Source organism: Aspergillus udagawae, assembly GCF_001078395.1.
Source record: "Aspergillus udagawae IFM 46973 DNA, scaffold_8, whole genome shotgun sequence".
Lineage (NCBI taxonomy): Eukaryota > Fungi > Ascomycota > Eurotiomycetes > Eurotiales > Aspergillaceae > Aspergillus > Aspergillus udagawae.
Window position 1 is genome coordinate 333824 of NW_025091271.1, and position 21625 is coordinate 355448.

Here is a 21625-nt window from a genome sequence, read left to right on the forward strand (position 1 = left end):
GTCGAGCGGTTCTGGTTGATCCACTGGCCAAGGAACAATCGGAACTATCGACCGGCACTCGATCGATAGAGTGGGCGCTACGACGAGGATTGCATTATTGGGACTTGGGGCCAGGCGAAGAGTTTCCCAGAGAGATTCCCCCCGACGAGGTTGAACAATTGGCTGATCTGTTGAAGAAGATCCTACAATATGAGCCTAGCCGCCGGTTGACTGTGGCAGAAACGCTAGAACATGAATGGTTTAGTATTGTTCGGAATTGAAGACATGTTCAATAGAGGTTACCAGCATTGACTGTACCATTGAGGAATTCGCCCTTATTCCTCTTCTTGTACCACGGTTTGATAGCGAGTTTGACATTTCCATGAGCTGTCACGGCGATATCGGTCAGCGCACCTTTTGTATCTGAGTGGGAGTTTTCCCTATCTGAATGAAGGGTTTAATTTCTATATTAGGGGGAAAGGGTAATCAGCGAATTCTACTATGCGTAAAGAGATGAACGCTGCATTATATCAGTCCCTTGGCCACGATCTGTCAAGGCCATTCTTTCAGAAGATGTGATGAACTTACCCTATGGGAGGCATTCTATAATGACAAAACATTATGAGGAGCGTCTGGCGAGGGAATTCTGTATTGCATAGCGCGTCGGTGATTCAGCGGTTGGTCATATACATTGTGATAGAGAGGGAATGTAAAAATCAACGAATTACATCCCTAATCCCTCAGAACGCCCAGATAGACTCCCAAGCTTCATACCACGAGCATACCTCACTGTAGAGACATATAACTGCTGACATTTCATAAGATTTATCTGTACTCCTCTTCAAATAATGGTAGTTTCCAATGTGCTACAACCCATCCTTGCTATCAGACTGACGGACCAGAAGGCCTCCAATAATAGCAAGGACAGGAGCATATCCCCAGTGATTCCAATGTCCATGGCCCTGGCTCCAGCACACAGCCCCGTCGGCAACGGCGACACCGCTGGTTGCGACCAAAGTCCAACCAAGGGACTTACGAGTGCCGAAAAACCCAGCAGCATAGATGGCAAGGCCCATGAAAATATCCCTTGCGCCATATACAATCAGCAGGCTGTCAACGAGGCTTCGGTCTCCGGGAGCGACGGGTGGTTCAAACTCGAAGAAAGTCAATGCATGGGCGGGACGCAGGATGGCGTTGACGCCAAAACCGATAGGGATGATTCCCAAGACGGTGGCGAGGACCGAGATATAAGGTGATTGAGACATGGAAGGTTGAGATGACAAATAGAACAGGAATGAGATTCTTGATAGTCCAGAGATGAGATAGTTTGTTTGTTTTGGGAAATCGAAGACGACCGATGAATCATGTACTAATATTTGTTCGTGTCAACAAGGCTGACATTTCTTGGCTCTAGGCAGCCTTGCCCATAAGCAGTCTTGACGGCCATCAACTACGCCAAAAGTCATGTGAGACAGCCTTGTAAGATAAGAAGCTGACCACCCCTCTTCACTTAGCTGGAAGTTTCATCATTTTTGGTCCTTGTACGCCATCAGATTACCTCTATACCTGCGACCTGAGGCTTCAACCAATATAGGCTATATTTCCTCCAGTTCCTCTTGTGACAACGATGGTTCTCTCACGCCTATGGTAGTAAGTCATGTGCTGTAGAGTAACTGTTTAGTTATGCCTATTACATGGTTTTTCCATAAAAGTCCATCCAGATTAAGCATTCTTCCAGATTGCTCAGTGATCCCTTCAGGAACGATTGGTAACCGTCGATCCTTTCAGGTCTTAAATTTATGTCTCTAGAGCCGCCAAGCACACAAACGAGCATTATGCAATGCTTTAAAGCAGGGTGCGAAACGGCATACAGCCTCCCATTCTGTGCTTTGGATGCAGGGTAGCTAGGAGCGGCAATAGATGATCAGAGCGAGATCCAGAAGAGAGAAAGTGATCAGAATGACAAGAGAAATGCTTGAGAAAGAAGAACAAACAGTAATAGCAAGTGTGGGCGCGAGCGAGAGACATTCAACAGGATGGGCGAAGATAGGTGCTGCTTGCGTGGATTGTGCGAAGACGGCTGGCGAGTGCAACAATAATACACTTATGGGGCCCGTAAACAATCATCCAAACAGATCGAGACCGATAGCTTCATCTTGCTCAAGAGCCTCTTAGACATCCTTTTCGACGTCCTTTTCGACGGCCGCTCCGTCAAATTTACGTTTTGACTGTTGATATAGCGGGTTCTTCACTATCGCATCAATCTCACGCTGCGTAGCCTCCGGCATAACATCATCAAACCAATCTAGGACCGACGTAACCGCCTTCCGTGCACTCTCCACAAAGGACGCATCAATCAGAGACTCTCGGTGAACCGCCAAGACCGCTGTGCAGACTTGATCCTCGATCTTCCGGTTCGGACGATGGTACGGAGGCTCGCCAATGTGTAATAAGTCGGTCAGCGTGGCCGACATGAGGTCTACCACGGATAGGATCCGCTCCTCTTCCCGCTTTGTGCCTTCAATCATCAGTTTCAGGTCGCGGATGATCATCTCGGTTTTGGTGATTTCCCGTTGCACTGCGAACCGGCGCTTATGGATGTCGTTGAGCATTGCCTGGCGGGCCTGTAGGTGGACTACAGTTTGCTCAGATTCAAGGTATGTTTCCATTGCTGTGTCGGCTGCCGCTTGAGCGGATGCAAGAGCAGAGGTACGCCTTCGAAGCAAATCTCTGTACCACCTTATGCCGTCCTACGATCGTTAGGTTGGGTGATAGGAAGCAAGTGGTGGAAGTACGCACTTCAATTGTTGCTTCCGCTCCGTGTTTATGCTCCTCCTCGCTGAGTTTGTTTACCTCTGCCGTGAGCCCGTTTTGTGCATGCTGGTAAACCTTTTGATCGGCAAACATTTTCTCAACAGCCGCTTGCAACTCGGGTTTCAGCTTGTCCAATTCGGCTTGCTCGGCGTCCGTTTCGTCTGTGAATTGGGTTTTGAGGCTCTCCAGATTTTGTGCTAGCTTAAGCACCTAAAGCAACGATAGGCTTAGCTTATGGTCATACATAGTGGACGGGGAACATACCTGGTTGAGAACCGAGTTGCCTTCCTCAGTATCCTTGACTGTCTCGGTACCCTTCGCAACGAGTTCGGTCGTGGATTGTATTATTGCTTTACGCTGCTCGTTAGTCGCATCATCGCCTTTGTAATCTGGCCAGAAGTCGAGTAGTCCGTTAAGGCCGGTGAGTCCATTAGCAATCGATTCTAGAGCCTGCATAGTGCTCTGTTCCACGTCAAGGCCAACGCTCGGCTCGAGAAGGTACAACTGATCCTGTACGGAAATGATATCCTGTCTCCATTTACCTATGTAATCGGTCCCCTCGTCTTTCTTCTTTTCAGGAGGCGGTGACGGCGACTGCGACTGCGGAAGTGGTAGAAGATCGACCCCATCGTGAGTGTAGTCGTCAAAGCTGTGTTTAATGTCGTCCTCCGACTTTCCGTTAATAAGTGCTTCCAAAACAGTCTCAAGGATTCTGTAGCGCGTGTTAGTGAATTCCATGGGGAGGGAGGAATTGCCATACTTGTCCCATCCTAGTGTCATTTCCTGCAGTATAGACGAGTCAACACCTTGGCGGTTGAACTCTGCTGCTGCGTAGTCCTTGAGCGCATTCAAACAGTCATCTTGATTCGGACAGTCTCTGGCTGATTCGCCCGAGTAAAGTGCTATAACGTTTCGAACACCGATTCCCGCGGCTTTTGGAACCTCTTCCTTCAGCACTCTGTAGAGAGCAACCGCGGCCACCTCGTCTCTCATCTTGGGGTCGCTGACGAAAGGGCTCATGGCGGATCGAACAGTAGACGCAGCCAAGGGGGCCAAACCAGACCCATAAGCCGCCCCGACCCTGCCGAAGAATAGAATATCCGCAAGGTAACCGGCCAGAATAGTAGACATATAGATGCATTGTGCAGTTGTCCTGGTTTCCTCGTCCTTTTGCAGGAGACTGTCAGTTTATTATGGACAGATTGGGGGAAGCTTTCGGCCATAGAGTTCGGCCATAGACATGGTATACGTACTATTAACGCTTCCGCCCCTATAATAGTAAACCCGAGACTCACTAGACCCTGTTTGTGTGTCAAGTGACACGAGTGTGGGTACTCATCCTCCACATATTCAGACCTATATATTAGACGTGAGTAGGACAGATAGGTGCCACAACGCTTTCCATTCTTAGGTGGAGGGCTTACGGAGGTTCCAATGATATACTCCCAGTAGCGTTGCTGAGCTGCTCACCGAACCGGAGGTCAAAGTCCTGCCAGTCCCCCATAGGGTTCAGTTTTCTCATTTGGCCGCTGATGCCCCAATAACTAGCGAATAATTGCCGATATTCCATGGCGGAGAGATCACCGTTGTAAGGTCTCAGTCGGCCTTCATTATCAAGTGCCGAATCGTCGTGCATCGACATCCGAGAGACGTATAGCTTTCCATCCGGTGCGAGAAGAAGCGACATTATGTCGCCGTCCACGGAGGATCTGATAAGTCCGGCTGACTTCATCAGACTGGTCGATCTGCCCTCCCTCACCAGCTTCCCGTTGTCGTTATTGAAGAGAAGATCGAGGTAGATAGTTGCCTCCCAGCCACCATCCACGCCGGAGACTCTACCATACAATACCGAAGTACCCCTGAGGGTCAGACTACCAGGCTCCAGAAGCGACTGTAGGGACTTTCCTTGAGCAGAGGCTGTCTTACCTTCCGTAGTGTCGAATCCCTTGTACAGCCGGCTCACTCCGAGATGTTCGTCAAGGCAAATCGAACTAGAGTTCCATTCCCCGGAATCCGCCGTTTTGCACTCGGCACGTAAATAGGTTAGGTCTGTATTGGGATCATGTTCGAGCGAAATATTCCGGCAGGAGGTAGAGAAAACCATCTTTAAGTGACTTCAGTTGTCGTTTCTACTACAGCTTTAAGAGACATCGTTCGTCAATTTATACTTGTCCCTGGCCGAGGATGTGCTGGATATGCCCGTACAGCGGGGTTAGGTTTAATAAAAAAAAAGCAACAAGTGCAGCCAGCCTTTACTGTATTGTGATTGCCCTCTAAGACCGTTCCAACCCTCCGGTCGTCTCCTGGCGGACAGGCGTAGGCCAATCAAGCAGGTAGCCAGTTGGGCCCCGGCGGATTTCCTCTCCGCGGATAATGTGGAGCTGAGGCTAGCTGATGGCAAGTCGGAGTCCTAACCTATCTGCCTGGAATTCAAGTCAATACGGATGATTGCATACTGCACTTAAGACAAACTTTGTATTAATGGTAAAGGAATTTTAAACTAGTTCCTAGCACTTGCACTGTACTGATATTGTATTCAAAGAAGGAGTTTGATGGTAAGAGCTCCAGTCCGCTTGCAGCAGTGGTTAAATCAGTGCGAACTCGCTTGGAGCCTAGATACGAACTACTACTAGTGAGATGTGTTGGTGAGTTGACTTCCAATCGCTTCATATGTCTTAATTCATTGTCTTTGAAAGTTTTTAATAACTTCATAGTTTTGGTGGCTTAGCTGAAAGCCCGCTCAGGCTAAGTGAGGCTTAGGTGACGAACACCGCGAACTGTTCATTGGAAGCATCTTAATTTAGATTGTTGTTGTTGTTGTTGTTGTTGTTGTAGTAGTATTAGACGGCAACCACTTGGTTTCTGAGATGGTTTATTCAACGAACTCAGATTCGCCGAATATCCATATCCTTGCAGGAGCTAAACCCAAGTTATGAACATGTCTTTCTAATGTTGGCAAATCCGATGTTCAGCTAGCCGCTGTATTCCAATAGATTTTGGAGCATTATCCATGACTTTGAGTGCATCAGCAAGTGAGATGGATTGTCTCGGTGCGTTCAGATCATAGCTGATGCTGATCGCCGAATCCTGCCGATTCCGTAACGCTAAGCACGAGTTCCATTTTCATGAAATACCGACCAACGTGATTCTCAGGGCACCGGAGGGTATAGTACCATAGACCTCGCCATGTAAGAGGTAAATGTAGACGAAGGCTACGGAGGAAATGGGAAAGTGTGTGGGTTTTAGCCAGATCGCCAGATAGCCAGCCCTTCTCGTCCAACCGTTCTGGAACTCCTAGCTAGAACATTATGCTCCGCTCTATAGAGGTTTAGAGATATTTTACAATGACATATTTGACCAGAGTATAGATACGGGTTTTGCGTAGTTTCTTTCAAGTATAAATGGTAGAATAACTGTGAGTCCATCATTGGGGGATCCCGTTTTCGACCCCGCCTATACATGCATATCACTTCGGTGAGGGGTCAGGGTAAATGAATCCACCCCTCCATCCAACTGTACACACCATCACTTGAAGGTGTCAAATATATCCTTCCTTGACATTTGAATCTTGAACTCCTTCGCTTTTGGCTCTTCAACTTCAATGATCTTGCCATCTTCGACCTCAACCAGGTATTTTCCATTCTTTTAGGAGTGGTGAGTCCTCATTCTTGATCATATATGCGCCTGTGCAGTAATTACCTCGAATCCTTTAACGGTGCCGATATTCGAATCTCCGTCCACGGTGGGGAATGTAACTGACGTTCCTCTGCGACTGGGTTATGAAAATATACACAATAAGTTAACAGTAATGATTGACATACTCGGTAAATGGCATGGTGACTGCTGTCTGTTCATAAAGTGGCGCCTGAATTTTAGTGCTCGACGTACTGCGGAAAAGTCCAGCTTTAAATCTTCGGTCCTACAGTAATCGCGTGACAATGTGAAGGGCTGTAGCAGAATTGATACAATTTGAGCTAGGCCAACATGCTGTTTACGACTGTTCTTGGGAAAAGAATGAGAAGCGTCGTCGTCCTCCCACCGCGAAACAAACATCCAATCTATACTAGGCATAACGCTTCCGTATCCATTGGACACTAAACCCCGCTCCAGATATATCGAGACCGCGATAGCCTTGATTAGGTTGTCCAATCTTGCAATAGATGTCCAGGCTAGGTGATATGCACGGATGTCATTCAGCCAGCCACGATTAACCGCGAACATGGAATATTTAGCAAGTGGACGTAGCAGCGAGCTTTCACTCTGTCGGAGTAGACACAGTAGGGCCTTGTGTGGCAGCTGCTACTTATCGAGAATAATGGGTGTCTAAACCCTCCTTAGTACGTACTACTGACGAAACATGGAGCGGTAACTTACCACTTAGACAGGGTTATTGTCGTTAGTTAGCTAAATAAATAAAACCCGAGTAAGCCGTATAGCCGTGCATTGTCATAGCTATGCACTCGGCTGTGTCTCGCTGTGTTTCTGGCAGCGTTAACGTGGCGCTGAGAACAGTAACACCTTTCGCGCAGCTCAAGCACGAGTTTGCCAGTCAATTGCTCGGCCCAGAGCTTCCAAAATCAGTTCGTTTGCCGTGCTTGGCAAGGAGTCTAACTGGCCAGTGGAATCCCCTTTATCAAGGTGTTACCTCAATGGCTGAATGCTCAACAGCACGCACGGTATATCTTTTTGGAGCAAAAATGGAACAAAAGTGAAGGAAATAATCCATCATGACAGTTGTGTGGGAGACGGGGAAACTCCTAACGCAGCTTGAGGGGTTTCTACACTGGCAAGTGGATAATAATTAACTGGAAGGCCCTCGTTGTCAGCTGCACCCCCAACTCCATACTTATGGGTATTTCCTGCAATTTGATACAGGAGACACCAAACACACAACCAGGGGCACTGTCCAGAAAAGAGAACAATAACGTGCTAATGGACTATACTGTCAAACTTGCTGCACATCGTGAATCCCAGTATCAGGTCGTGTCAGCGTTTCTCAAACGATGTCGGTGTATTGAGATTCTGTTAACCAGTGGCGGGTTGAACCACCACAGTAGATGTCTATCTTCGCTCATGATTTGCTGAATCATATTAGCAGCTTCCTTAGTGAGACTATCGTGTGACAAGAACTAAATTTGGCTTTCCATCTGGTATCGCTCTCAGAGAGAGAATAAGTCATTAGGTATGAGGCACATGGAGTGCCTTGGTGACGTTGTTCAAGACGGTCCACAGACATATTTATTGCAGTGCGAGTGCAAAAATCTTGCATTCCCCTTTCAGTCCATTCTTACCACCGTTTTGTCTTCCATATCAATTTAGTCATTCAGACAAAGAAAAGGAACTTGTTGAGCAGCGAGGACAGGGTTATTGAATTGGTTATCCTGCTGGGCAGGTAACCGTCTGATTTTGGCGAGCAGGTTGTTATCATGATGTGCTCGCAAGTCCTGAGCTATAGTGAAAGCCGTCTGGCCGATTGACATGGCATCATAGAGACATATCAATAGTCAATCGGAACAATGTCATGGACCATTCGCCACGCTCTTGTATTCTCGTCAAATCGATTCCGTGAAAACTTCAAGTAAATCTGATCAGGACTCCGATTCCACTTGGAAATGTCCAAATCACCTAGTGGCCCGGGATCGTCTCGCGGCCGGAAAACACAGTAGCCATGGATTCGGGACTCCTCCGGTATCAGGGCCGTAGTAGGTATCATGGACTTCTCAATCCTTGCATTTTGTCCTTCTAAAACGGGATGCATCCGAAGGGTGCTTTCGCCGTAAGAACCTGCACATTCAGGGTCAGGTGCATCAAACGCAGACCCGGATTCCTCCAATTTCATAAAAGCTTCCGCCAATGTCGCACCCGGTGGACACTTGTACAGCCCTTGCAGTGGAGGTGCCCTTCTCAATAATTCCAAGGCTCTTCGGCGTAGCCACGGGTCACGGCACTTAATAGCGGTCAGGAACAACGAGAGACCAGGCCCCATCTCAAAGGTGAAGGGCGGCTGCTTGCCATTTGGGCCTGCCGAAGCTTCAAGATGGACAGCGGACTGTTCAAGAATGAGCCGGAATTGGGGTAGAAAAGCGTCGTATGCAGTCTCCAGCTGCTCGGTGGAAACGGTGGTAATAATTGATGTGGCAGCATGAAAGGAAAGCAAGAGAGACGTCACACTCCTCGGCAGTTCCGACTGGTCAGACGAGTTGACTAACTTGGTGTAGGCTCGGTGCCACTCTGCCAGCCGTTGCTGGATATCTTCTTGTTTGCTCTTGAATGCTATGGGAACGGGGCATTCGTGGCCTTTGGTCGCAAAATACTCCTCAACAGTGCGCTGGAAGATCATGCCCTCTGCAGCGAGAGCCGTCATTGCAAGACGGGCCGAGCTGAGCGAGGAGAACGTGTTTCCAGTACGACCTTGCTTTTCGTCAAACAGGCCACTGACAGGGACGCCTGAAATACTTAGCGCAATTGTGCCCAGTCGCACGAAAACAGGGATGATCATGTCTTCCAAAAGGGTGGAGTCTGGACAAGACCTCGTCCTACCACCTGCCCGCAGCTCGAAGATGAGACTGACTCCCTGCTGGTACAGTCGTAGCGCCTCTTCCACTCGCCCCTGCAGCGTTTCTATGCAGATGAACAAGATGCAGCTAATCAACGCTATGTTCATGTCAACACTGCCCCGGTCAATTTGCCTACGCATAGTGGCCAACGAGCGTGAGTACCAGTGTAATGCATCACTGTGGCTAGGACGCAACCGCTGAGATCTGTTGTCGTTTTGCCTGAGCCAGACAGGATCGAAGCACGGATCTGGATTCTCAAAAAAGGCACTGATGGCGTTGATCGCGTCCCACACCGCAGGCTCACTTCGACATGCCTGGGTGACAATACCGCCCCAAAAGTTAATGTCCAGTTCCCCAGCAATGAATGACGCAGCGTGTAGGTAATAATGTGCAAATGCCCGCCGCTCGAGCCACACACTACTCGGTGAGACCGAAAGCGGGCGGTCCAGTACCGAGACAACACTAGATGCTGATGTTGAAGCATGATGCGATGGGGCAGGGGTACTGTAGTCACACTTGCGTCCTGTGGTGCTGCATCGAATACAGCTGGGCTTTTCCTCTCCGCATTTGACTTTACGGATTCTAGGACGGTCAGTGTTGGCTGAACACGGGAGTGCTCGTGGAATCGCACTTGCAAGTATTACATCCGTTCCGCGAGCGAATTGGCATGTAAGATGTTTCAGCTAAGCGGATCTTTCTGTTTATCATTGTCCCATGTATCAACCTCAAGCCATAACTGATGGGGCGACAATGACAGATAATGATTAATTTGGCTGTCCTAAAAACCAAAAGACTAGAACAGATACGGTTAGTGCTGTTTATCTTTATCCTCCTATTCCCATTAATACTCCACATTGCTTCACATAGCCCTTGCTTCTCATGTAGGAAGAAACTCCTATAAGTGGAATTGTGCTACAGCAGTTCCAAAGCTTATGCGAACAAATAAAACCGTCAAAACAGCCGAACGCCCCGATCTGTCGCAATCGGATGGACATTTCCCTCTTCGTCATGCGCTGTCCCAGTTCCACCATCATAAACAGGGATTAAGCCCTCAGGAACAGAGGGACACAGTTCCCACATGTACTTGCTGGTCAACTCCGTATAGAGAGGCCACAAGCAAGAAATTTTAACCCGCATAAAGCCAGCGTATTGCAGATCATACCGCGTCTCAGGATACCGCCCATCGATCATACCAACGAAGCCATAAGGTCGACTGTACCTTTGACGGGTAATAGGACTAGCAACGATCGACTTAAGTGATCGTTCATCAATGATAAGGCACCCTTCATATCGACCATAGCCGCGACCTTTACTAGCACGGAGATACTCGGCAAAATGTTGGCGAACCTGTTCGATACCGGCCCCGTCCCAGAACTTCTTATCGGAGAAGATAACGTCCTTACGCGATTCCTTCACTAGTCGTTCTGCGGTTGAATCAGGCTCCGGGTCCTCTGGTTGTTTATGACGAATTTCTGCATAGAGATCTGACTCAATCGAATCGTTCACGATTTGAGCAAGTTTATCCATGGCGATAGGCCACAGTTCGTCCGACTCAGCGTTGTAGACTGTTCGATAAATCATATAGCCCCACGGGAACTTCGAACGCATCGAGGGAATTAGGAAGCGTGTGGTCCAACGTCTTTCCTGTTTGGACCATGGCGCTTTTCTCCAATTGTTTGAATAGCAGCCGGTAAATTCTGGGTGCGACCATCGCTGGGGCCAGGATGGGTGATGATAGAACGAGTCGTCGTCAATTTCGTCCACTAGTTCGTTTATTGAAGCTGGGTCTGGAGATGGCGCGGAAGAAGAAGAAGAAGATGGGATAGAAGTTATATTTAAAAAGTGAAAGGCCATAAAGTATCCGAAGAGCAGCAGGAGAAAGAGATAGTAGATGATGACCATGTAGGAATCCATTGTGGGGGAGTTTTAACTCAAGGTGGGAAGACGACTAATTTTATAGTTTTAACTACCGTGGTGCCAAGGCTGTACTACTATGTGTCTTGTTGAAGCATGTAGCCAGGAGAGCCTTTGACCTCATTGAGGCCATGCGACGCTGAATAGCGGAGTTGCCCAGAGGGGCCCCCAATTCCGAAATGTAGAGGCTCTGCGCATGGAACAGCAATCACACTCGGGAGACGAATCAGTCTGGCATATGACTGTTCAACTACAATACCTTGAAACTTTCCGTCCTTGGAAGTCGCACACCTCACAGTGACCAGTCTTAAGCGGAGCCAAAGCAGAAAGATTGCTACCCAAGGGAGCGAGCAGAAACGAGAGTGAGGAATATGCTATATCAGCCCGCAAGCTCCTGCTCCTTATCGAGGAATGGTATTTTAAGCTGCAGAAACGCGAACGCAACGACCTCGCTTAGATGGCAGTGGATGACGAATTGTCCTGGCTGGTGCCAAGTCTTAGATATGAAAGCATATCAGACGGGCCCCTATTCATTATTAGTCTTTATGTGGGATCCCTACGTCAATGAGTATCATTGAATGAGAATACCTATTCATTGCTGTAACAAGATATCGGATATGATCTGCTTAGTGGCTAGTTATGTCGGGGAAATCCCGAGGATCCACTATTTTAAAATAGCCTCGGCCCCTGAGAATCAAAATGACTATCAACCGCCCACCTACATGACTCACATTATCCCAGATAAACTATCTCAACTTCAGAGCATCATTACCATCCCATCTAACGAAATCACCATGACTATAGAGCATACATTGACCAACCTCGTCATTCTCGACTTCGACGGCACAATCTTCGACACCCGCGAAGCAATCCAACATGCCGCAACGCTAACCTTCACCACCCTCCTCCCCGGCTACGAAATCCCCTATACCAAAGCCCGCCAGCTAATGGCCACCGGCGCCGGCCTCCCAGAGACCTTCCGCGCGCTCCAACCGGACCCTTCAATCTTCGACGAGGAAAAATGGGTCGCGACCTACCGCTCCCTCTACGCGATGCACGAGGAGAAATTCACCAATCCGTTCCCGGGTTTACGTGAGCTACTGGCTGGGCTTCACTCGCGGGGAATTCCTATCGCGATCGTGAGCAATAAGGCGGTTCCCCCGATTAAGACGGCGCTGGAGCGAACGGGGCTAGCGGAGTTCGTCAATGAGAAGCTGATCATCGGGGATGGGACGCCCGGGTCGAAGAGGAAGCCGGACGCGGCGAGTTTCACGGAGGCGCTGGTGCCGCGGTTGAAGGCGGTATATGGGGAGGGGTTTGAGGTGGATCCGGGCAGGGTGCTTATGGTCGGGGATACGATTACGGATCTCGTGTATGCGCGCAATATCGGGGCGAGGGGATGTTGGTGTCGGTTTGGACAGGGCGATAAGGAGGAATGCGAATCGTTCAGGCCGGATTATGCGGTGGATTCGTTGGCGGAGGTACTTGAGATTGCGGTCAAGGAGTAGTGGACTGATACAATATAACGGAGATAGACGATAGTGTTGCGTATTAAACATATGCCAGGTTGTATCCGCAAGCACTCGCCGGGAAGCGAAGCAGCCTCTGAATCCGGGGGTCGGCGCTGTGCTCTAGATACATGCAGATCGCCTTGCATTCACCGCGGATCCGCCCCTCTACCCAGGGCTGCCATTCGGACAGCGTACACATGAGGCCCATCCATTGCGCCAGTATCAATAGCGCAGGCGGGTCCCTCTCCCTGAGCAGTGCAAGGAAATCATTCTCCAGCCTGCCCATGAAAGTCGCGCATTGGGAAGCATTCTTCATGTTCTTTTCCAAGAGGGATATGGCAGCCAGGATTTTCAGAGGCTCATAGTACGGATTCGTCGATGTAGTGGTCGAGTCATCAACCCCACATAAATCAGCCAGGTCAGGGTCAAGACCGTCACGGCCTTGGGTAACGCCGTCCTCGTATAACTGGACTTCTTCCTGGTGTGTTTGCTGAAATGCTGATGCCCAGATGCTGGACTGTATGTAAGGGCCCGCGAGTTCGATAATGGTGCGGAGGCCACTCTGCAGACAAAGCCAGTTCATTGCTCCGGGTGCGTTCGTCAGAACCCATGAGTCGGTAGGTTCGAAGCGATCTGGGCAGAGAGATGTAATACCCATGAACATGCAGGTTGACAGCAGAGCGTCCACATTCTGCGGGGAGAGCTTTGATGACAGCGCAGCCTGATATGCCTTGATTGCCTGCTGCCAAAAGTAGATTTCTGCAAGTCGCCAGGTCTGATCCTGGGGACGGATCCGGCTGAGATGGAGGCCGCCGACGCCTAGGATTGTGTACATTAAATGCGGACACTAAATATGTTAGTACTCTTGCAAGTACTCCTGTAGATAAGGGACTCACCCCAAATGCGACGCGGATCATATCGCTCTTCATGACATGCCGTATGGAAGGATGGCCAACGGTGTCTGTTGAATGGTTCATGAAGTGCTGAAACGCGACGATCGTTATGGGCCGAGCGTCATTGGCTGTTTTCAGTGCGCCAATCTCAAGGCAGTCAGAGTCTGTCGCTAAAGCCTGGTTGACCTTGGATTCCAGATCCTTTAGCGACAGAGAGAATACGGTGCCATCTGGTTCCTTCATCTGCTGAAGGTCCTGATTTTGGGAATAATTACAAGAAACCCCCAGCTTCTCGCATCGCCTGCAAGAAGGCCGAGTTTCGTCGCACTGCATACGCACCTGTGAGTATACATTCACGCATTGCGGTTGAAGCTTACTTTTACTCTCCGCCGTTTACAGATGATGCAGCCAGCGCGGGACTTTTTATGCGGTCGTCGGGCATGATACGGAGGTGACTGGGGCCGTTTAGGAGGCGGCAGACGGAACACGGTCTGCCATGAGCGGATATCGATAGAAGTCGAGGTAATAACCCGGGTTGCAGCCATATTGTTGTTTGATGTTGAGAAGGTAAAATTAGATTATCCTGGTCACTCTCGAGCATCGCCACATTCTGCCTTGTTGGCGATCACGTGGCATGAATACGAGGAGTCATCCACCTTGAATCTGCAGAACCGTTTGCTTGCAGTTATTCGACTGTTTCATTTGTCCCAAATTAAGGTTATTGGCTCAGTCTCATAAAAGGAGAGGCATAAGGGTGATTGTCTCTTTCTCTCAAACTTGGGTTGTCCTATCCGCAGTAGGCAATGCTAGGTATTTGACAACAACCTCCCTAGCTCAAGATGATCAACGGCCAACCAGGAAAAGGTTTAATTCAGGCCTCCAATCGACTGACTCTAATTGGTCATTAGTAGATTTCCAAATATCGTGGGCTGCCTGACTGCGTTTATTTGTCCATCCAATCTTACATGAGATATCTAAGCACCCATTACAGCTCTATTTATGCTACTGTGTATATTGTCATATCCCCGCAGTGCAGACCTGAAAGCTAGGATGGTTAAATGTCCAAATTCGTCCTGCTCCTCTGTCCCTATCAAGGTGTCATAGACTGAAAGTCCTCGAAATGGCTACATCAGTCAACATAACCAGCTACTTCAACCGAGGGCCACTAACCACCACTTTTGCGCCCCCAACTCCTTGCCTTCAGACTTTATCGACAGCTTTTTACGAGGTTAATGGAATACCGCAAACAACTACGTATTACGGTCACTGGTTCGATGGACCTGGCCAAACATGTTACCCAACTGGCACAATGCCAACATCGCTGCTTCTTTCTCCCACATATTGGGGGACATACTGGTGTATGTCGACTTGCCTCCAAGGGAATGCATTGATGTGCTTACATGTAAAATATAGATTCCCCAGGATTGTACTGCCCCAGTGGATAGGCCACAGCAGGTCAATTATCTGGATCATGGAGTGGGATCGATATAACAAGTAGCACCAGTGGAGCGATTTGCTGCCCTTCGTGAGGGACCCATGGCTTGATGTCGAAGGTCTGCTTCCTTGACTAGGAGCATGGGTTACTATGCCGATGGTCATCAATGCAGCAGTGTCCTCCCGGCAAAGGAGACTGTCACACTGGCAGCCTCTGGTATTATTCTCACCAGTACGCTCTCGACTCCAGTGACCGTTTACGCCGACGGGTTTCCGCTCATTTGGGACGAATCCGACCTTCCCAAGTCGACAAGTGCGTTCCAGACATCAACATCATCACCAGCATCTTGTCCAACATCGACGTCGCCCCTAGCAAGTTCAATGGATCGTTCCGGTTCATCTGGGCTCACAGAAGGCGCAAAGATCGGGATTAGAGTTGGAGTCCCTCTAGGAGCCATCGCCATAGGAGCAGTTGTATTCTTTTGTATCCTGCGACGGCATCAAAAACGGAAAATGAATCGCACTCAGCCATTGTCGCAAGTGTATGTCAGGCAGTCAAAACCGGCGGAACTTTCCTCCTCAGGTCCGCGTTCCGAGCCTGAGTCTCCATCCACGGTTAGACATGAGTTAGCTTGAATGGAGGTGCGTTTTGTGTTTATACTTTTTGTACAAATACAACTTCACAAATGAGCAAGGCTGTCCCTCTTTGAGAATACGTGAAACTGCCACTGGGAAACCACCGTCCTGGCGCTTGCCTGGAGTCCATAAGGAGACTATGTGGGCCTGAAATAAGTCGGAGGCCCTTCAGAGCCCATGTGCAGATATCCTCGCACCTGACGCCATTGCAAATACAACCGTCGATTTCTGCTATGGATCCCGATTTCGCGACTCTCCGAAGGCCGGTTCCGTGCGGGTAGTGTCGGAGATTTTCTGTCTGGAATTCCTTAGAACGCAATGTGCCGCTGTCACCACTATACTGCATGGTGAACTCTTGTCGCAGCTATGCATAGCAGCTATTGTCTATTGTCGTCCATCCTAGAATTATGACAATCATTAGATTAAATACTGCCAGGGATTATAAATGCCGTCCTTTAAGCCGAAAATTGCTCATTAGTCATGGCCAACATTACCCCACGGGAAAACGGCAAACTCCAGACTCCACTGCGGGGAGTCGGGGATGACCCCGATCAGCATTTATAATGTCGGCTTCTCCATATTATGTGTAGTTGGAGTTCTTGTAAATTCTAAAAGGAATCTTGGGACAAGCGGCATGGGGGCAATCGAAAAGGCGGATACTCGCTCACTGCAACAGGATGAAGCCGTCCCGGTACAAACAGGGCAAAATGCTGCTGAGGTCGTTGCGCCAGTAACACTGGTTCCAAATGGGGGCTTACAAGCGTGGCTCAGTGTACTCGCTGGGTTCTGTGTGTTTGTAAATTCATGGTAAGTCTACGGAGTACCAGTCATGGTGGACTCGAGCTGACGAAACAGGGGACTGCTTGCTTCGTATGGCGCATTCCAAGAGTACTATCAGACGGTATCGCTGACGTCGCAGTCGCCGTCGTCCATTTCCTGGGTGGGCAGTGTGCAGGCCACATTGATCGTCATGGTTGGCGTCGTGACCGGTCCACTGGTTGATTCAGGATATCTGCGGGTTCTGATCACCGTTGGAATGACACTCGTGGTCTTTGGGATCATGATGACCAGTCTGGCGACGCAATACTACCAGGTAGGTCACCCTCCCCGTCCACCTAGCCCCCTGGCTAACTCTGCAGGTCCTCCTGGCTCAAGGCTTCTGCGTCGGCATCGGCGGCGGCATCGCCTACATCCCCGCGATGGTCGTCATCTCGAGCAACTTCACCACGAAACGGCCCATTGCAATCGGCTGCGCAGCTATCGGCTCGAGCGTCGGCAGCGTCGTCTTCCCCATCATGTTCCGGCAACTGCAACCGCGCATCGGCTTCCCCTGGACGGTCCGCAGCATCGGCTTCATCAATTTGTCTCTGGCCGTCCTGGCCGTCCTCATCCTCTGCCGCAGACCAGGCAAGAAGACTCGCGCCCGCAGCATGATCGAATGGCGCGCCTTCACCGACCTCCCCTTCATGCTCTTCTCGACCTCCCTGACCTGCGTCATGCTCGCCTACTACATCCCGCTCTTCTATGTCCCCTCGTACGCGCGCACCCAGCTGCACACCACCCGCAGCCTCTCCTTCTACATGGTCGCCATCATCAACGGCGCCTCCGCCTTCGGCCGCGTCGTCCCCTACTTCCTCAGCGCGTATATTCCCCCCATCGCCATCCTCTGCCTGGGCGTCGCCGGCTCCGCACTAGCCATGTTCACCTGGATCGCGGCGACCAATCTTCCGGGCTTCATCGTCTGGGCGTGCTACTGGGGGTTTCTCAGCGGGGTGCTGGTGACGGCGCCGACGGCAATCATCGGGCATCCGGCGCTGTGTCCGGACCCAAATTACCTGGGGACGCGCATGGGGATGATGTGGGGGATCAGTTCGTTTGGATCGCTGGTGGGGACGCCTATCGCGGGGGCGCTGGTGGATTTATCCGTTGCGGATTTTCTCAAGGCGCAGGTGTTTGCGGGCTGTTTGATGATGGGAGGGGTGATGTTACAGTTGTGGCCGGTTCTGGTGGTGATGAAACATGACCGTCGAATAGAAAAGTAGATAGCATAGCAATTACCTAGTGGAGTAGATGCCAATAGATAATAATAGCCTGTAATAAATGAACGGGTCCTGGATACTAAGCGGAACCATTCCTTAGCGCCGCGCGAAAGTGGAAGGGCGATGCAACCGGCGTTTTTGGCCGCTCCTTATTGGTGTCCGTCCAGCAGAATGTCTCACCTCAAGGGATGACGGTTTCAGTTCTCGATCCTGCGTTTCGCAGCCTATCATCGTTGGTTTTAAACCCCGTCAACCCCTTTTCTGCCTTTTTGGTTCTGGTTGTGGTTCTTCTTTTTTGTCAGGCCGTTGTCAATCTTGACGATCTCTATCTCAGCATCTACCGCGCAGCACAACAGTATATCACTGCAGAGCACAGCATAAGTGCTCTACCGACAAAAATGGCGATATTATTACGGAGAGATTGCGATTCGAGTAACGCCAACTCAGCCGCTTGCGAGAAACCTGTCAGCGATTTTCTCAAGACAGGAGTGCCGGGGATTATCGTTGGGATGTGCGTTCTCTTACTCTGAAAGTTGAAGGAATTGTTCTCCGTGCTGATACTCCACTGACAGACTCGTCCTAATTGCCGTCTGTGTATGCTGCTATCTGCTCTACCGAAACAAGAAGCGAGACGCGCGCGAGGCGGAGGAAGCGCGTGGTTGGAATCTGGACAAATAAATCCTTCCTCCCGTTACCACTGAAAATCGCCATATACCCACCAGCTACCGTATCTTCGATCGCATACATTCGACCCATTTTCTTGACCGAGTGAATAAAGACCGTGCCTGGAGCACAAGCAGCGCCATTTACATCTACAGGCGCACGACATAATGGCTATTGGTTGATGGACAAAGGGCACAAGGCCAACTACAGACTGAGCAGGTCTCATCATGTACATTACTGGTCACTGACTACTTTACTCCGTACCCACCACGATCTGCATTGCATTGTATATACATATCATATCCTTCTTCACAGCGAGCAAACTACTGCACCACAAACTGGGTCTTGTGACTCTTATACAACGTACTCGAATCCAGGACCTCGCCGGTATTCGACCGGATAAAATCCACCTGCAGACTGGTCCGGTTAAGGAAGCGCACCGTCGCATAGGAATAATCATCGGCGTACGCCCACGCCGTATATGACGGCTTCGAGCCAACACTGCTCAGTCCTTCGATATTCCCCGCCCCGCCAGCAACGATATACATCGGCGCGGAGGGGTCGTTCATACCTTTCGGGTCGGCGGTGCCGTTGACGACGGGCAGGAAGCGCTGCGAGTTGTGCACGTGCCCGAACACGCCGAGGTCCACGCCGTGTTTGTATAGCAGGCCCTCGAAGGCGGCCTGGCAGGGCGCGCAGCCACTGCCGCTGCCGGTGGTGTACCAGGGTCGGTGGCCGGCGACGATCACCCAGGGGGTGACGGTGCGGTCGACGCTGGCGAGGTCGGCAGCCAGAAAATCGAGCTGTTGGGTTGCGCCGCCAAAAGGACCGCCGTTGAGGCCAGCGGAGCCGCTGGGGCCGTCCGGGGCGTTGGGGAAGTCGGTTTCGGTGTTGATCATGACGACGTGGGCCATGCCGTATTCGAAGGAGTACCAGAAGGGTGGGTTGGAGAGCGACTTGGCCTTGGAGGCGAGGGACTGCGCCGTTGTGCTGGATGAGGAGGAGGCGAAGGACCTGGGCATGGTGTTGGCGAAGCGGTGCATGAAGTCGGTGAAGTTGCGCTGGCCCTCGGGGCAGAGGCCGGACGTGTACGGAATTTCAGTGCAGTCTGCCTCATGGTTGCCCGGGCTGGCCATGTAGGGCTTGCGGCCGGCGATTGGAGCGAGCTGGTTGTAGAACTGCTCCAGGATCGACTGATACGAATCCTTACCAGTCAGGAGATTATCGACACGCAGATACCAGTCGTCACTGTAACTCATGTCACCTGGATGGATTACGAGCTCGTAGTCATCGACTGTGCTGGCTAGTCGTCCGATGGTGGTGTGGTTGAGCTCGGGTTGGATATACGGGATGTCGGACTTTTTGATTTTTTTCGAAGCAACGGTATACCCGTCTTTGCCGTACACGCCAAGATCAATGACAACATCCATGCTAAAGGGAGTAGTATCACCCGGAGTCCGGGGGCTGAGGAAATGGTTGACTGTTGAGTTGCCCGAGACGATCTTGTAGTAGTAGGTGGTGGCGGGGGCCAGGCCGGTCAACACCACCACATTGGAGTACGTGCGCGAGGTGGCATACGTAGTCGAACTGGACGAGCAGGCCTTGGAGGTCAGAGCACTGCTGGAAGTGCCATACTGGACGCAGCCCTGGTCCAGTTTCTCGTATGTGTTCCATCCAATCGATACAGCTGCGTTCGTCAGATCACGTGTTGTGGTTGGGTCGAGGTCTTACCATTAGGACCGTACACAGCAAGGCGCTGCTGGAATGGAGTCGTCAAGTCGCTAGGAATAGGAGGATAATCAATGGCGGCCAATGCGCCAGTCGCAAGGATGGACAACGCCGTGATCACAGGTGTATTTCTCACCATATTGCCTACCGTAGTCGGAGTTTGCTTCTGCACTCCGCTCGATACAGCGGGCTGCCATTTTGGTTAAATACTTCTGAAATAATCTAAATCAACATCGATCAAGCATGTGAAGAGACGGGATCATCTCCATCAATCACAGTGATCGACATGATCACGCCCTCGGCCTGCATATTCTGCATTCTCACGGCCCATTGTCAGGCGGGAGAGTGGGACTCCGACGGAGAAAAATGAAGGTTTAGAAGGGCTGCTAAGAAGCTAAGAGATGTAGCCGAAGCCACTACAATCCTAAAAACGGTGCAGAATCCACGCTAGCGTCCACGTGCATCAGCTACCGTTTGTCAGTGATCAACAGAACCGAATCATATTCTTTCTATTGATGATTCTCCTCTGCGGGTGAATAACCGAGGCAGTGTCGATCAGTATTCCTGTCCGTTCGATGCGGAGCTAACCGAAATGTGCACAATCTACCGAGTACGTCAACAATGAAGGCTTGAAGAGATACCAGCTGCTTCACAACAGAGGCAAAGAGTCAAGAATACCAAGCTTTGCCGGGAAGCTTCCCCTGATGACCCGTCATCTTCCTTTCTGATGCTTGTCTTATATTCGGGTCGTTAAGGTCAACTACCGAAGGATTAATTCATGATCTGCAGGAACCACAAGTTTCTACGGTAGACATTTACTTCAATGACTGTAGCCGAGCAAAGTAATCTAGATTGACCGGACAGCGGATGGAAAGATGAATCCGACGATCCACTCAGTCAGGTACTCACCTCCGTGTACTGGTCTTGATTCTGCAGATGGCACATTATTCTTTGGGTATAACCTGCTGATGGGAAGAGATAATAAAACGTGTGATAGGGATCCATCCTGAGTGGACTGGCACCGGTTGGTTTAATATACAGTCATGCAGAAATATATTGGTTTCTTGAACATCCTTTCTAATTTAAATACTATTCGTCTCTGTCACCGACGCGGTTACCCAAGCACTCATATAATAGTATGTGGAAAAGTCATAGTGTGACTGCCTGGCGACTCATACTGCAGAAATATACTCGGCCAGTACCTCAACCATATAAAGAAATACGGTCATCGTTATTACAACTCTATTTGTTTATACTATTTCTAAACCTTCTATACGATCGTAAATGTTAGATGCATTTGATGTACCGTACCTTGCCGGAACGGATGTATCAGCTATTAAAAACCCTCTTCTATTCCAGATGTCGTTCTTACGGCTTCTGATACTGCTTTCATGAAAATCATTAAATGATGCACATGAGAACATCCTCGCTTGAGTCTATCAATATGTATTATCAGT

General features: G+C 50.0%; 8 protein-coding genes across 8 annotated transcripts; 2 read left to right on the forward strand and 6 right to left on the reverse strand.

The window, feature by feature from the left end:
- Positions 1–845: 845 nt before the first annotated feature.
- Aud_009617 (DUF4267 domain-containing protein) lies at positions 846–1244 on the reverse strand (the record flags this gene model as incomplete). Its single annotated transcript, XM_043294467.1, has 1 exon — positions 846–1244. One exon carries the CDS (start codon positions 1242–1244, stop codon positions 846–848), a length of 399 nt encoding a protein of 132 aa, XP_043150402.1.
- Positions 1245–2150: 906 nt separating this feature from the next.
- Positions 2151–4897, reverse strand: Aud_009618 (CVNH domain-containing protein; the record flags this gene model as incomplete). Its single annotated transcript, XM_043294468.1, has 4 exons — positions 2151–2729; positions 2779–3003; positions 3058–3973; positions 4218–4897. The coding sequence occupies 4 exons, from the start codon at positions 4895–4897 to the stop codon at positions 2151–2153; spliced, it is 2400 nt and encodes a 799-aa protein (XP_043150403.1).
- Positions 4898–8290: 3393 nt separating this feature from the next.
- Aud_009619 (uncharacterized protein) lies at positions 8291–9490 on the reverse strand (the record flags this gene model as incomplete). Its single annotated transcript, XM_043294469.1, has 1 exon — positions 8291–9490. One exon carries the CDS (start codon positions 9488–9490, stop codon positions 8291–8293), a length of 1200 nt encoding a protein of 399 aa, XP_043150404.1.
- Positions 9491–10301: 811 nt separating this feature from the next.
- Positions 10302–10958, reverse strand: Aud_009620 (uncharacterized protein; the record flags this gene model as incomplete). The annotated part of the gene is made up of 1 exon (XM_043294470.1): positions 10302–10958. The coding sequence occupies one exon, from the start codon at positions 10956–10958 to the stop codon at positions 10302–10304; it is 657 nt and encodes a 218-aa protein (XP_043150405.1).
- A 1100-nt stretch (positions 10959–12058) lies between these two features.
- On the forward strand, positions 12059–12772 carry Aud_009621 (HAD family hydrolase; the record flags this gene model as incomplete). The annotated part of the gene is made up of 1 exon (XM_043294471.1): positions 12059–12772. One exon carries the CDS (start codon positions 12059–12061, stop codon positions 12770–12772), a length of 714 nt encoding a protein of 237 aa, XP_043150406.1.
- A 43-nt stretch (positions 12773–12815) lies between these two features.
- Positions 12816–14213, reverse strand: Aud_009622 (Zn(II)2Cys6 transcription factor; the record flags this gene model as incomplete). The annotated part of the gene is made up of 3 exons (XM_043294472.1): positions 12816–13622; positions 13672–13995; positions 14046–14213. The coding sequence occupies 3 exons, from the start codon at positions 14211–14213 to the stop codon at positions 12816–12818; spliced, it is 1299 nt and encodes a 432-aa protein (XP_043150407.1).
- Positions 14214–16372: 2159 nt separating this feature from the next.
- Aud_009623 (putative MFS monocarboxylate transporter) lies at positions 16373–17780 on the forward strand (the record flags this gene model as incomplete). The annotated part of the gene is made up of 3 exons (XM_043294473.1): positions 16373–16545; positions 16594–16831; positions 16878–17780. 3 exons carry the CDS (start codon positions 16373–16375, stop codon positions 17778–17780), a joined length of 1314 nt encoding a protein of 437 aa, XP_043150408.1.
- Positions 17781–18763: 983 nt separating this feature from the next.
- Positions 18764–20307, reverse strand: Aud_009624 (purple acid phosphatase family protein; the record flags this gene model as incomplete). Its single annotated transcript, XM_043294474.1, has 2 exons — positions 18764–20127; positions 20172–20307. The coding sequence occupies 2 exons, from the start codon at positions 20305–20307 to the stop codon at positions 18764–18766; spliced, it is 1500 nt and encodes a 499-aa protein (XP_043150409.1).
- Between the last annotated feature and the right edge of the window lie 1318 nt (positions 20308–21625).